Raw genomic sequence first — 12,733 nt, 5'->3', positions numbered from 1 at the left:
TTTAAAGCAGTGGTTCTCAACCTGTGGTTCTCCCTCGACCCCCTTGGGGGTCAAATGACCTTTTTACAGGGGTCACCCAATTCATATCAGTAGCAAAATTGCAGTTATGACATAGCAACAAAAAATAATTTTATGGTTGGGAGGTCACCACAACATGAGGAACTGTATTTAAGGGGTTGTGTCATTAGGAAGGTTGAGAGCCACTGTTGTTTTTTTTAATTAATCATTTTATTAGGGGCTCATACAACTCATCACAATCTGTACATACGCCATTTGTGTCCAGCACATTAGTACATATGTTGACTTCATCATTCTTACAACACCCGCTTTCCACTTGAGCCCTTGATGTCATTTCATTTTTCCCCCTCCCCCAATAACTTATAAATTATTTTATTCTATCTTACCCCATCCAACGTCTCCCTCACCCACTTCTCCACTTCCCGTCCCCCAGGGAGGAGGCCACATGTAGACCTTGTCCTCTGTTCCCCCTTTCTCCCTCTCCTTCCCTTCACCCTCCCGCCATCGCCACTCTCTCCACTGGTCCTGGGGGGTTCATTTGTCCTGGGTTCACTGTATTTCCAGTTCCTATCTGTGCCAGTGCACCTCCTCCAGTCCAGCCGGAAATGTAAGGTAGAATTGGGATCAATGGTAGTGGGGTGGAAGAAGCATTTAAGAACTAGAAAAAATTGCGTATTTCATCATTGCTACACTGCACTCCGATTTGCTCCTCACATCCCCGCAGATCTTCGGCAAGGGGATATCCAATTTCCCCCGGATGGGCCCTGGGTCCCCACTCTGCACTCCCCCTCATTCACAATGTTACGATTTTTCTTTTTGGGTCTTTGATGCCCGATACCTGATCCCTTTGCCGCCTTGTCATCTTACAGGCTGGTGTGCTTCTTCCATGTGGGCTTTGTTTCTCAGTTAGATGGCCCTTGTTTATCTTCCAGCATGTGGGACCCGATTCTGTGTAATTTGACAGCTTGTCACCATCAGCTTTCTTCACCGCATTTGCTTATGTACCCGCTTTGTCTTCAGCATTCGTGTCGGGGTAGGCTGAGAACCACTGTTTTGAAGTCAATGAAACTTTTAACTGATTAGAATGAAAGCTTATAAACCAGGTTTCCATTCAACAATTCACATTTCACTTCACTGATTGCAAACTCCCACGATCTCTCTTCCTGTTCTATTACTCTTCTCTCAGCCCCTCTGAACTGTGGGTATATGCTGCCCTCTTGATAGTGGCCGATTACTCTGAAGGTTTACTTCCTATAATGCTACTCTTCCCTTTATATACTTATTGTTCAGCTGAAAAATGAGCCATGGGGAAGCTGCTATCTTGGGGTTTCCAGCAGTCTCTACCCAGCCAGTAAACCATTATATTTTTTTAATTTTGAACTTGCCTCGACCTTTTTTCTCCCAATCTAGGTCCTTCTAATGTGAGCCCCTTCAAAACAGTAGTGGGTATCAACCCACTACTCGATTGTGAAGGCTATTTGAGAAACCCACTACCAGTGGTTTCCATGCACCTCAATTCACTTTCCTTCGCTTCAGACAGGGAAAGACCAATAGTTACACCTCAGATGGCCACTCACAAGCTTCCACGTCCCCAGCTGCTACTCACCAAAGTAGTAGAGCATTGTCTCTGTGGACTGTAATGCCAATTGGCCTTGGTGTCTCCTGGGACTACCCTCCCGAAACCCCAGGCCCAACAACTCAGTCCCACAAGGTATTGTTTTCAGTTTGCCCCTATGGGTTGTCATATTCAGATATACTCATATGTGGTTATACTTCTATTTGTTAAGTATATACACATCCAGAAACGTCCAGTAATTTAGTCTCCCTTCCCCATTCCACCTCTGGGAACCATCAAAGATTGTTTGTGTGAAAACCTTTTCCTACTTCTAATAAAAGTGGTCTTGCATTGTTCTGTATTGACTCTTCATTCAGCACAAGGTCCCTCCAGGTTCATGATAAGAAGCAAGAGTGCCATGTACTGGTTGTCCATTCTTCTGCTGATGGGCATGTGGGCGGTTTCCACCTTTGTGATCGTGACTAGGGCAGTGATGTCCATGGGTGTGCATCTCTCCCTGGCAGTGGTTCTCAACCTTCCTAATGCCGTAACCCTTTAATACAATTCCTCATGTTGTGACGCCCTCAACCATAAAATTATTTTCGTTATTTCATAACTTTCATAATTTTGCTAGTTATAAATTGGGTGATTCCTGTGAAAGGGTCATTCAACCCCCAAAGGGGTCGAAAACCACAGGTTGAGGACCGCTGCTCTAGGGTAAGTACCTAGTAGCAGGGGTGCTGAATCATATGGTACGGCTCTTTCCAACATTTTATGGCACCACCATATTGTTCCTCACAGTGGGCATGCGTGCGTGCAAATGTCTTCTTAAATGCCCTCAGGAAAGCTCATCCCCAGCCCCACCACACACAGTATGCTAAAAGGTCAGCCCAGAGCTGCTCACCCCAACCTGACCACATCAAAGCCACTCTGCTGAAGCTGGTGCCCTAAGTGTGAAAGCACATCACGTCAAACTGTCTCAGTTCAGAACCCCTGGATTTTGATCTCAGCTAAGTGACAAGCGTTATCCTTTCCCAAACCTGAATCTAAAAACAGCAACCTGCTGGGGACAGTTCTGGAGAATTAATCTGAAGCAGGTGCTAAGCCCCAGCTATGTCTCTAGCCAAAAGTCGGCAACTGCCATATGCCATAAATGGTATATACAGGACGGTTATGGTTAGAGCCCCATGATGAAGCAGCAGGAGAAATGGATGATGCTGGGGCTTGGGGAATGTTGAAGAGTTCATTTAAGTGTTTCCCCACAAACCTGACCTGCTGGGTCCCTGAAAGGGAGTGCTGCTAGTGAGCTGTTGTGAGAGCCCATCAGGGGCAGGCATCTCCGGAGAGGACAGGCTGCACACCTCCTGGGGCAGTTCGGCTGTCCTCTGGGGCTCCTAAGACCCAAGTCTCAAGGACATTGGAAATTGGTGTTTTGGGTTTCCCAAAAGTAGTGGACAGCGGGACCAGTTCCTGATTTTTTTTCCGGTTATTTTGATCATTAATGTGATTTGTTACTTGAAGTGACATATTTTAACACGATGATATGCTGACTTGGCCCTCCCTGAGTGGTACAGCTCGGATGCCTGCTGTGGAACTGAACTGGATTAGAATTGCTCTCCTCAAAGAGACGACTTCCCCTTCAAATTTGGGAAGATAAAGCTTTTTCTTCCTTTCTCAAGACCTGCTGGGAGGGTGGGTTGAAGAGGAGGATCTGCGTGTAACCTCCTTCCTGGGGGACGGACGGCAGAAGGGTGGGTGAAAGGAGATGTCAGATGGGGCAAGACATGACAAAGTAATAATTTGTAGATTGTCGGGGGTTCATGAGCGAGGGCGAGCGGGGAGGGAGGGGAAAAATGAGCTGAGGCAGGGGCTTGGGTGGAGAGCGGATGTTTTGGGAATGATGAGGGCAATGAACGTACGAATATGCTTTATATAATTGATGTAGGTATGGATTGTGATGGGAGTTGTATGAGCCCCTAATGGAATGATTAAATAAATAAAATTAGCATATATTAAGGAACAACAACAACAAAAAAGACAAGATCCTTAAATGCAAGACAGGCATTTAACTTTGCAACTGCGATTGCTGAGCATCTGCCCCAGTGTCTGATAAAACCACCCCAGTCTCTGTGATGCTCACTGGTGCTAAGTTGATGGGGATTCATAGCGTCCAGCATGTGCAGACGACTGCTGCCCAGGGCTCCCAAGACTGACTACTAGGAAGACATCTCCCAACCCATCTTCCTAGGTCCCTCTGGGTTTGAACCAACAAACTTCAGCTACTAGTAAAGTGCTCAACCCTTTGCACCACCAGGTGGTGCTCCCATATAGTCCCCTCTCCTTTCTTCAGAGATTGAAGTTTACTTTATTCATTGCAGTTTGGGCGACAGCTGACACATTGGTTTTCCATTCAACAGTGCATACATACACATTTGTAACATAAGTTGCAATGCCCTCATTGTTAGAGGTGGAATTTTAGATGGCAACGTTTTGTGGTCACACGTTCTTCAGGAATGTCGAAGGACACAGAGGATGCAGTAGAGCTGTCTACGTCAGAAGAGTCTGGTAGTGGTGGTGGCGTGTTTGTGAAGTCTGAGGCCCATCACAAAGACAATACAGCAAGTTGGGCTACTTCAGAAGCCAGTGCTGTCACTGCATAAGGCACAGGAGGCAGCCCTAGGATGTCTGCCCTTCACGTGAGGCTCTGGACACAGGCTGAGACATGCCAGGACTCCAAGCTTGCTGTGAGGCCGTGTTTCCTTCCAGTTACCTGCATGGGGTCTCCATAGCATGGTCCTTGGGGCTGACCCCAGTCTGGCAGGGAGAAGGCTGTGGAGTCAACAAGGGGCCTCCCCAGATGCCTATCAGAGGTCCCATCATCCTGAATTCAGGCAACACATCCAAGGGTGGTATGCTTGCTGGTGGGGCTCTGTAGGACAGCTGAAGAGCTAGTGAAGCTAAGACACATGGATGGTGTGAATCCCGTTACCTACAGACATGAACAGACCAAAACCAGGGCCCTAGCTGCCTAGAAAGAGCTACCATGTGTGGAGGAAACTGCCTCCACCAAGGGTAAAGAGCAGAGGCCCACAACTTAAGGCTGGCGAGAGAGAACAGAACAATTTGCAGGTAAACCACTCCCTAGTGACAGCAAGGCAAAAGCTCCTACAGGAGATGGGGCTCCTCAGGATACAAAACCTTGCATAAAAGCCTGAGCCCAAGAGAAAAAGGAAAAATGCACCATTTCAGTTTTGGTTGAAAGCTGTTGAGGATATGCAACCCAGATGTTACAAGAGCGCAGAACAAGGTGATGGGGTCAAAAGTGGGTGTAGCAGCAGCCTCTCCAGGGCAAAATTATCTAATCGATGGGTGGAGTCAAGTTGTGATGGGGCCTCCCACCCATGCTGGTGTCTCTGCCCAGGTCTCTTTGGCTCTTGCGGTGACAGGAACGTCTGGCCTTCTTTTGCCCACTGTGAACTCCCTTTGTTTTAGCCATTCCCTGGCGCCCCCTAAGCCCAAGTACAGGGTTCCAAGGTCAGAGGGTCCCCTTGCTTCACTGTACCTTTCCCTCCCCAGGTCCCTTTCAGATCTGGATTTACAAATGAACACTCGCCTAGGAAGTCCCTTTCCCCTCATGCAGAAGTGTCTCCTGGGGCTAGGCTGCCAGTTTTCTGCAAAACTCTCTAATGCAGAGCCAGCTTTGAACATGTGACAAACCCTTTCCCACCCCTATCCCTCAGGCTAAAGGAAACTACAGTACGGGCATCCTTCTGTCAAGTTTTTGTGTGACACCTGGGGAAGTGCCAGCCTCTCAGTAGAAGGAGATGCTGGACTTGCCTCCGGGAGGGTTCAAAACTTTGTTGTGAGAGCGAGGCCTTGGTCCCAACCGGGGCTCATGGCTGTCAACGCTGGCCGTGGGCTCTGGTTCCTTGGCAGGGGCTTTGTCTCTTGTATTGTCTTTCTCAGCCGTCCCATCTCTCAGGGGGGTGCTCGCCATGGCTGTGGAACAGATCAGCACATCACCGTTAGACTGCCCATGACCCTGCCATCAGGCTGTTCAAGGAAAAGCCTGTGTCATTAAGCAGCTTGCAAGAAATTCACCCAGTCATGAAGATTTGTCTGCCAGATGCCAGGCTTGTGCTGGGTCAATGGGGGCCAGGAATTGTGAACACCCAGATGTGTCCATACATGTGCTGGCTACATCCTTATACTATTTGCCAAATGTCAGCCCACCCTGAGTAACAAGGAGACATCTTCAGAGGGCCTGATGCTGTCTGTGATTGGATATTTTTAGGGGAATGCATGGCATCTTGTGTAGCCTGACCACCTCCTAAAGGAGGCAGCAAGAGTGAGGGTACAAGCAGCTTCACCTCCCCAGATGCATGCCCATCTCAAGTCCCTCTCTCTGTCTCCTCTCCCCCTTGGGCCCGTCCGTCTTTTGAGTCTGAGTCCCACCTGCTTTGTCCTGTGCCCAAGGCGTTTCTAGGGAAAGGGTGATATAGGAATGAGTATAGGCTGGTTAGCAACACTCCCGGGAGAAGAAAAACCACCTGGGATTAATGCAGTTACCAGGAAATAACTCGGCCACATCTCTGGCTGCCCACACACTCAGTCCCTGCAGCAGTAACAGGGTGGGCAAGTTCTGGTCACTGGCCTGGCAAAGGGCCTTTGTGCTCTTACCCTCAGGGCACACTTGCAACTTCAGGGTGCAGGCACAGACAGGACAAGGGACAAGAAACCATCTCACCTGAAAGGTCCGGTTTAGGGTCTTCTCCTTCACGTAACAAAACATGGTCCTGCAATGAGCAAGCAAGGTCAGAGCACAGTTCGGCGACTTTCACTCACACAAGTGAGTGCTTCATTTTTAATTTCTGAAAGCATTTCTATTATGGACACTTTTCACCAACAACAAACCAGAGAGAAGGGTCGAAGGCCCCCTTCTGTGTAACCTGTCACTCAACTGTGAGGCCATCAGCACACTGCTGTCTAGTTTCAGCCAATGCCCACCCTCCCACTGCCACAGAATGCTGTGAAGCAAATTCTCAGTACTCCATTGATAAAGACTCCACGACCTGAGTTGAAAAACAACCCTCCAAAACTGCCAACATTAACAGTTCCTCAAAGAGAACAGAGTCTACCAGCATTTACATTTCCCTAATGATGGGGGGGCTCCTGGTCTCTCAGAGCTGGTCTGCTTCCAACAAGGTTTGAACATCAGGGTTTGTGTTTCTTCAGCCTCACTAACGGAAAGGGCTCCCTGTGGATCATCACAAGATGGATGCCTCTGTATTTGGTGTTATTCGGCCGGAGGCAACTGATCTTGTGACAAAGCCTCACAGGTGTAGCAGATCCCTCGTATGATGTCAGATGCCGATGATGTCTCTGCCCAAACACCATCCTTTCATCTCAGGCTTGCGACAAGGGTACATGCAGATCTGCTCTTTCTTCCAGATGCACTGGAAGCTGGCAGGCTCGGGGAAGGAAACACCTTTACGGCAGCAAGCTCCCAGACAGTTCCCACATGCCCACAGGTGCTGGATTCTGCCCTTTCTTCACCACTTTCCACAAGAACAAGTCTATCCCCAGGCACCCCCCAGACAACAGGGGGAGAGTGGGGATTAAATACTTGATAGGCACACGGGGTTTCATCAAGGCAGTGATTGAGGACCTGGTGCTCCCCTGCTGGCATGGACACCTCCTCTTGTGAGACCCTGACCCTCTTGATGGCTCCGGTCTCCGGTGACCTCCTACTCTCTGTTATACTGGGACACCCCAGGTTCAGTCTTGTTCTTGACTTCTCACTTGGGGTCCAACACCACCCATCAGAAACCTTTCTGTTTCACAGACCAGGGAAGCCTGAGGTGCCTTCCTTGGCCTGTCCCAGGGGTGTGAATGGTCCCCAGGTCCCTATGCCGCCCCAGACACTGCTAGTCATGCAAAGAACTGGCTTACATCTGGCAGCCCAAAGATGCTCTACTGCATCATATGCCCACTGCTCTACTGAGGTGACACCTGCTCCCGGTGGGGCTCCAAACTGGACACAGAGCTCACCCAGCAAGCAGACACCTGGACACGCTCCCACCCCCGGGCCGCCCCCACCTCCCCCTCAGTCCTCTGTATTTCTGCTTCAATAATGACCCACGGCCACCCTGGGAGGTGAACCCACACAAAGTGCAGACTTCCAGGCTCCAGGATGCCAGAAAGGGATGAGAATGTTACAGCTCTACGTACTAGAATGCAAAGTGTGGAAAGCTAATGAGGAGACTAAGATAATTAATTACTAAGTTTGTTCACTGGTGAGTCCTGGCCACAGTAAACCCAAGAGGTTCTGTCACCTCTCAGACTAACATAGAAACCTTCAAGTGGGAAACACAGGCTCTGGCACTCAGAGAACCAGCCAGCCCTGCCCATCTCTTCCTGCCCCTCCTTCTCTCTCCTCTCCTGTGACCTTCCCTTGGACCTGTCTCTTCTGACTGAGTCCTGCCAGCTCTGCCACCTCCATCCACTAACTGAGGTTGTCTTCAACAGAAACTGGCTAGCAACGCCACCAGGTGGGGAAAAAGCACCTGGGACCAGTGTCTGCCCCTAGCGGTGCCATGGATTGCTAACTGCAAGAAAGATGAGACTGTCTGCCCCTGTAGAGCCTCAGAAACCCCTGGAGGCTGTTCTGCTATGAGTTCATCAACTCAACGGTAGTACTTACTGATTTGTTTTTTAAGGGGGGGGGGCTGGGCACCCATAAGGCCACACCTGAGGTCCACAGCCCCCAAATTCTTTGGTTCTCAGTCAGCCCACAGTGAGGCAGATGTCACCTTTGGTTTGGACAGATGGAAGAGCTCTATGTCCCTGTGCCCTTCCTAGTCTGAGAAGGGCAGGTTCTCCCTGGGAGACTGAGGGTGTCATGAGGAATGTGGCCTGCCCACTGGCCCTCACTCCCGCCCATGTGCTAGACGGGCCGACTGTAGTCACGCCAGGGCGGGGGATCTCCTTTTCTGCTGACTCATGGGAGATCTGTGACTCAGATGACAGCTCCTGGGGAAAATCAATGCCTGTCTTGCTGCTGCTACTGCCGACACCAGCCCTTTCCCCTTTCTCCCCCGAAACCACAGCACACCCTGGTGCTGCAGACTTTTTCTGCTCTCCCAGCGAAGGCCACACCTACCTTGGGCTTGTTGGGGTGCACCGAGGGTAAACTGGAAGTGACTGGGGAGCCAAAAATGTTGCTGGTCTTCCCACCAGGCGGGTTCAGACGATGCCGGGTCTGCACAGGCTGTTTCGACTCATCAAAGATGCCACTTCCTTTCCCTCCTGCAGAGACGATCACAGACCACTGAGTGACTAGAACGACCCTCGGGCCCTCTCCTGAGCACCTCCCCATCTAGGGCCGCTCCCAGGGACTCCCACCTAGCCCTCTCACACACACACATCAGGAGCTGCTCCTAGGGATGCCAACTTGACCCCTTTTGCATACCTCCCCATCAGAGCACTCACAGGGATGCTTGCCTGGCCTAGAAGCAGACAACCAGGAGGCAAAGAGCCCAACCCCACATCCTTTCCTTCTAGAAGGGAGCTGGTCTCCACACGTGACAGCACAGAATGTAGATCACCTCCAGAATCTCCCTCAACCCCAATCCACCATCCCCCCCACCCGTGTTCCTTGTCCAGCCCCGACAAGGTTGTGGGGTGGATGGAAAAGAAGTGCTGCTCAGTTTGGGTTCTTGGGACAGAGCTGGAACGTAAGGAGGCACCCTGCTCAAGTAAGTCTACCTGAGACATAGCCGCTATTAGTTACTTTCTTACAGCCCTCTGGCTGGAATTCCCAGTGTCCACTGCTTGTCAGCAAATAACAGGTTTTAACACCTTTGCTGCTAGCATAGAAGTGAACCCACCAACCATTATGAAAATCTGATGTCTGGGTTGGAACTCACAGAGGCTGGTGACTAAGGTCTGGGTGTGGATGGATGGCCACACGAGGAACCACTGGTTGGGGTCTCAATAAGACCCACGCCTCCTCTCCAGAATAGTGTAGGGGGAGGCTGTTGAGTTGAAGCTGGTGACCAAGTTCTGGATGTGGACAGCAAATGCTGTGTAGGGCAGAGATGGCTACATACACGGTACCACTCAGCTGACCCGAGCCTCCTCCTCACAAAAGGCATGTGTGCTAAGAACCGACCTCTTCCACCAAGGTGCGACAGCGAGCTGTGACTGTGACTTTACGTGACTCCCACGGCCTTTGTGACCCCAAATCGGGGATAAGAGAAGAGTCTCCTCCGGCTGCAGGGGACCAGTGAGTTACTAGAGAGCACAACGGGCTTTGGTGCACAGTCGTCACCGCCAGAGGCCACTTCTGAGACGGAGACACACATACAGCAGTGTACGCAGTGTTGCGGGACAAAAGGAAGGGGAGCTCTGACTTGTTCAATCTCCGTAAAGAAAAGTGGTCACATCACACCCCTCCCTACAAAGGAAGTGCATGTGTGCACTCAAGGAAGATATAGAAGGCAGAAAGAGCAACACTGCTCAACATATTCTTTTTTAATGAATTTTGATATTTTGTTTGCAGAAAGTTAAAATTTTAAGCCCCCTTGCCCTCTCTGCTGCGGTTCCATGCTCTGGTCTCACCTTCACTTTGAACAGAGTGGCCTCGGAGATCAGAGTCTGGTCACAGTGAGAGCGCTGTAAGAGAGCAGGATGAGCAGCAGCCCAGCTGGGCTTCTTTCCCTTTTGAGGGCCAACGCGCCCCTACAAAGCTGTTTGTGTAAGTCACACAGGTGGGGTCACACAGCTTGTTTGCTATTCTCTGTCCAGTTTATTTCTGTGACTCAACGTTTTACAGCTTGAAAGACAAATCCAACTTAGAAGTGGGGAAAGTTATGCCTAAATACCCCATTTGTCAAAGCCAAAACACAACTCAGTATCGAGCAGCACACACATACGTTATGGGTGAGAAGTGGGTAATCTCACAGACACACTGAGCAGTTGTCAAACATGGTGACTGACACAACACAGCAAGGGACCAACAAAGGGGCCTAGGACCATTCTCAGACCACCCTGGAGAGGATCCTCACAAGTTTCCTCCTATCGCTGGTTGTACACACTCTGCCTCCCACTCCTCTATCATGGCTGCTACACACTTGACTGGCACAAAAATGGGCAAGACTAGCTCTCAGGGGCCACAAGCTGCTTCTGTGGCCCTCCCTGGACTGTTGTTCAGAGACTGCTTCCCAAGGGCCCTCCCTCTATGGGATGGAAACAAAGCCACCAACAGGGTTGTGAGCACCTCCATGACCACAGACACCTGTGAGTCCCCCCAGCACACCCATCCAGGCTAAGAGGGGGGCCCTGCAGCTCCCGAGGCTCCACCTCCAGGCTGCCAAGGTTCAGACCTGCTCCCGCTGAGCACGCTACCAGCCACCAGCAGAGCCTCAGAGGGGCCTCTCTCTTCCAGGAGTCACTGTTGGCACTGGCAGGGCAAGTTGGTACTGACATTGTTGGTGAACTGGGCTCAGGCAGGGGTCACTCCAGAGTTCTCCATGGGAAGCACAGGATGAAGCTTCCCAAGACCCCTCTTGTGGCCACCAGAGGGCGAGATGAGTGCTAAAGACCTGAGTACAGTATACCCTACAGGGACAGGCTGTCCTTTTAAAGGCTCAATTACATTGAAAAATAACATTCTTCCTGAGAAAATGTCCACAAGCCCAGTGGCCTATGCAACTGCAGGAGCCACAGCCTGGGCTCCTCATCTTAAAAAGGCAATTTAACCATGGGGTATGTGGGGGTAATGCTATAAAATGGATATGGGGGTGAGTGTACAATTCTCCTGGATAGGACTGAATGACTGAAATATATGATATGTAAATTACTTGCCAATAAAATTGTTGGGAGAAAAAAAGACACAGAAGAGGAAACGTATATGGGGCAGCTCTACCGATCCTATGAGTCAATAGCGGCTGGTGGCAGTGAGTTTCATTTAGGTTTTCTATTTGAAACAAATAAACAAACACCATAAAAGTCCCTCCCTTGTCAGAGAGCCTGGGCCAATTATCCACAGTGGAGCTCCCAGAGCTGGACATGGGCAGCACAGAACAACATAAAGACACGCACACCATCTTCAAGAGAAAAGAAAATCCTTTTCTTTTTCTAGAAAACTCCGAAAACAGGGGGTAGCCTGTACTGAAAGAGTAAGGATCACAATGGAAAACAGAGAGTCCTCCCTACAGAGCAGCAGAGCAGAGGTGAGGCCCCACCTACCTGGGGGGTTGGTCCTCTTGGGTACGTTCTGAGGCTCTTCAGTTGGCCCAAAGATATTGGAGGCCATCCTGTTGGGCTTGCCAGAGGGGACCGCCTCCTCTGGACTTCCGAAGATGTTGCTCGAGTCTCCTCCAGGGGCTTTCATGGCCCTGTGTACAAAGAGGAAACACGAGTTACAGAGGGCACTGGACCCTGCTCACCAGGAGGGCACTGGTAGAACGCCACCTTCTTCATGCCTGTGGGAAGCACACACTTATGCACACTGGCATGAGCAGTTTGCTCGGAGCGCCAAGGACCAGACTGTGTTTGCTTCTGTGATGAATGACTCCACAATACCAACACCTCAGACTCCGACAGATAGCCCCGTGGCAAGGCTGCTTGGTGCCGCCCTCAAGGTTCCATTTAAAGTGTTCCCTGTATGTGGTGCCTAATTCTTCAAATTCTTGATACACATATTATTTTGAAACCATCCCTGTGACCTTCCATAAAAACATCAGGCACGTTTCTCTAAAACAAGTCAGTTTAGTCACAGTTTAGCACAGGTTTCAGTGAACACTCGGTATTTAGCATGTGTCGCAGTGCTCAGCTCTGGGGCTCAAGCCTACAAGCCACTCTGTGCTTTCATAGAGAGGTACAGTCTTGGGAAACCTACAGGGTATCCTCCAAGTCTATGAGCTGGAATCGGGCCTGTGCTTGACAGCGCCACCTGTGGTCAGGGCTGATATGGTTCTAAGTGCTTCCGACACAGATCAAATCCACCTAATGCCACTCCAACCCAAGGAGAAAGGTATGACGATGAAACAGATGTAGAGGAGGCCTGCTGGTGTGCCCAAGACGCAGCAGAACCTGGATCCAGCCACAGGAGTGTGAGCCCAGGGTTCAATCCAAATTTAGCCTCTTACAGGTCTC

The 12,733-nt window shown here is 50.3% G+C and overlaps 1 protein-coding gene across 2 annotated transcripts in view; it reads right to left on the bottom strand.

Moving 5' to 3' along the window:
- Positions 1–3,626: 3,626 nt before the first annotated feature.
- Positions 3,627–12,733, bottom strand: part of JPT2 (Jupiter microtubule associated homolog 2) — a 32,012-nt gene continuing 22,905 nt past the window's right edge. For both annotated transcript variants that reach the window (XM_045285330.1, XM_004705793.3), the window contains exons 2-5: positions 11,825–11,973; positions 8,736–8,881; positions 6,321–6,369; positions 3,627–5,572 (exon numbers count right to left, since the gene is read on the bottom strand). In XM_045285330.1, the coding sequence (XP_045141265.1) occupies positions 5,385–5,572; positions 6,321–6,369; positions 8,736–8,881; positions 11,825–11,973 (532 nt within the window). In that variant the 3' untranslated portion in view covers positions 3,627–5,384. The remainder of the gene's footprint in view (positions 5,573–6,320; positions 6,370–8,735; positions 8,882–11,824; positions 11,974–12,733) is intronic.

The sequence above is a fragment of the Echinops telfairi genome, unplaced genomic scaffold (assembly GCF_000313985.2).
Source record: "Echinops telfairi isolate 266 unplaced genomic scaffold, ASM31398v2 ScPeMD7_5;HRSCAF=22, whole genome shotgun sequence".
NCBI classification, from domain to species: domain Eukaryota; kingdom Metazoa; phylum Chordata; class Mammalia; order Afrosoricida; family Tenrecidae; genus Echinops; species Echinops telfairi.
This window is presented reverse-complemented; position numbering and strand designations above follow the sequence as displayed.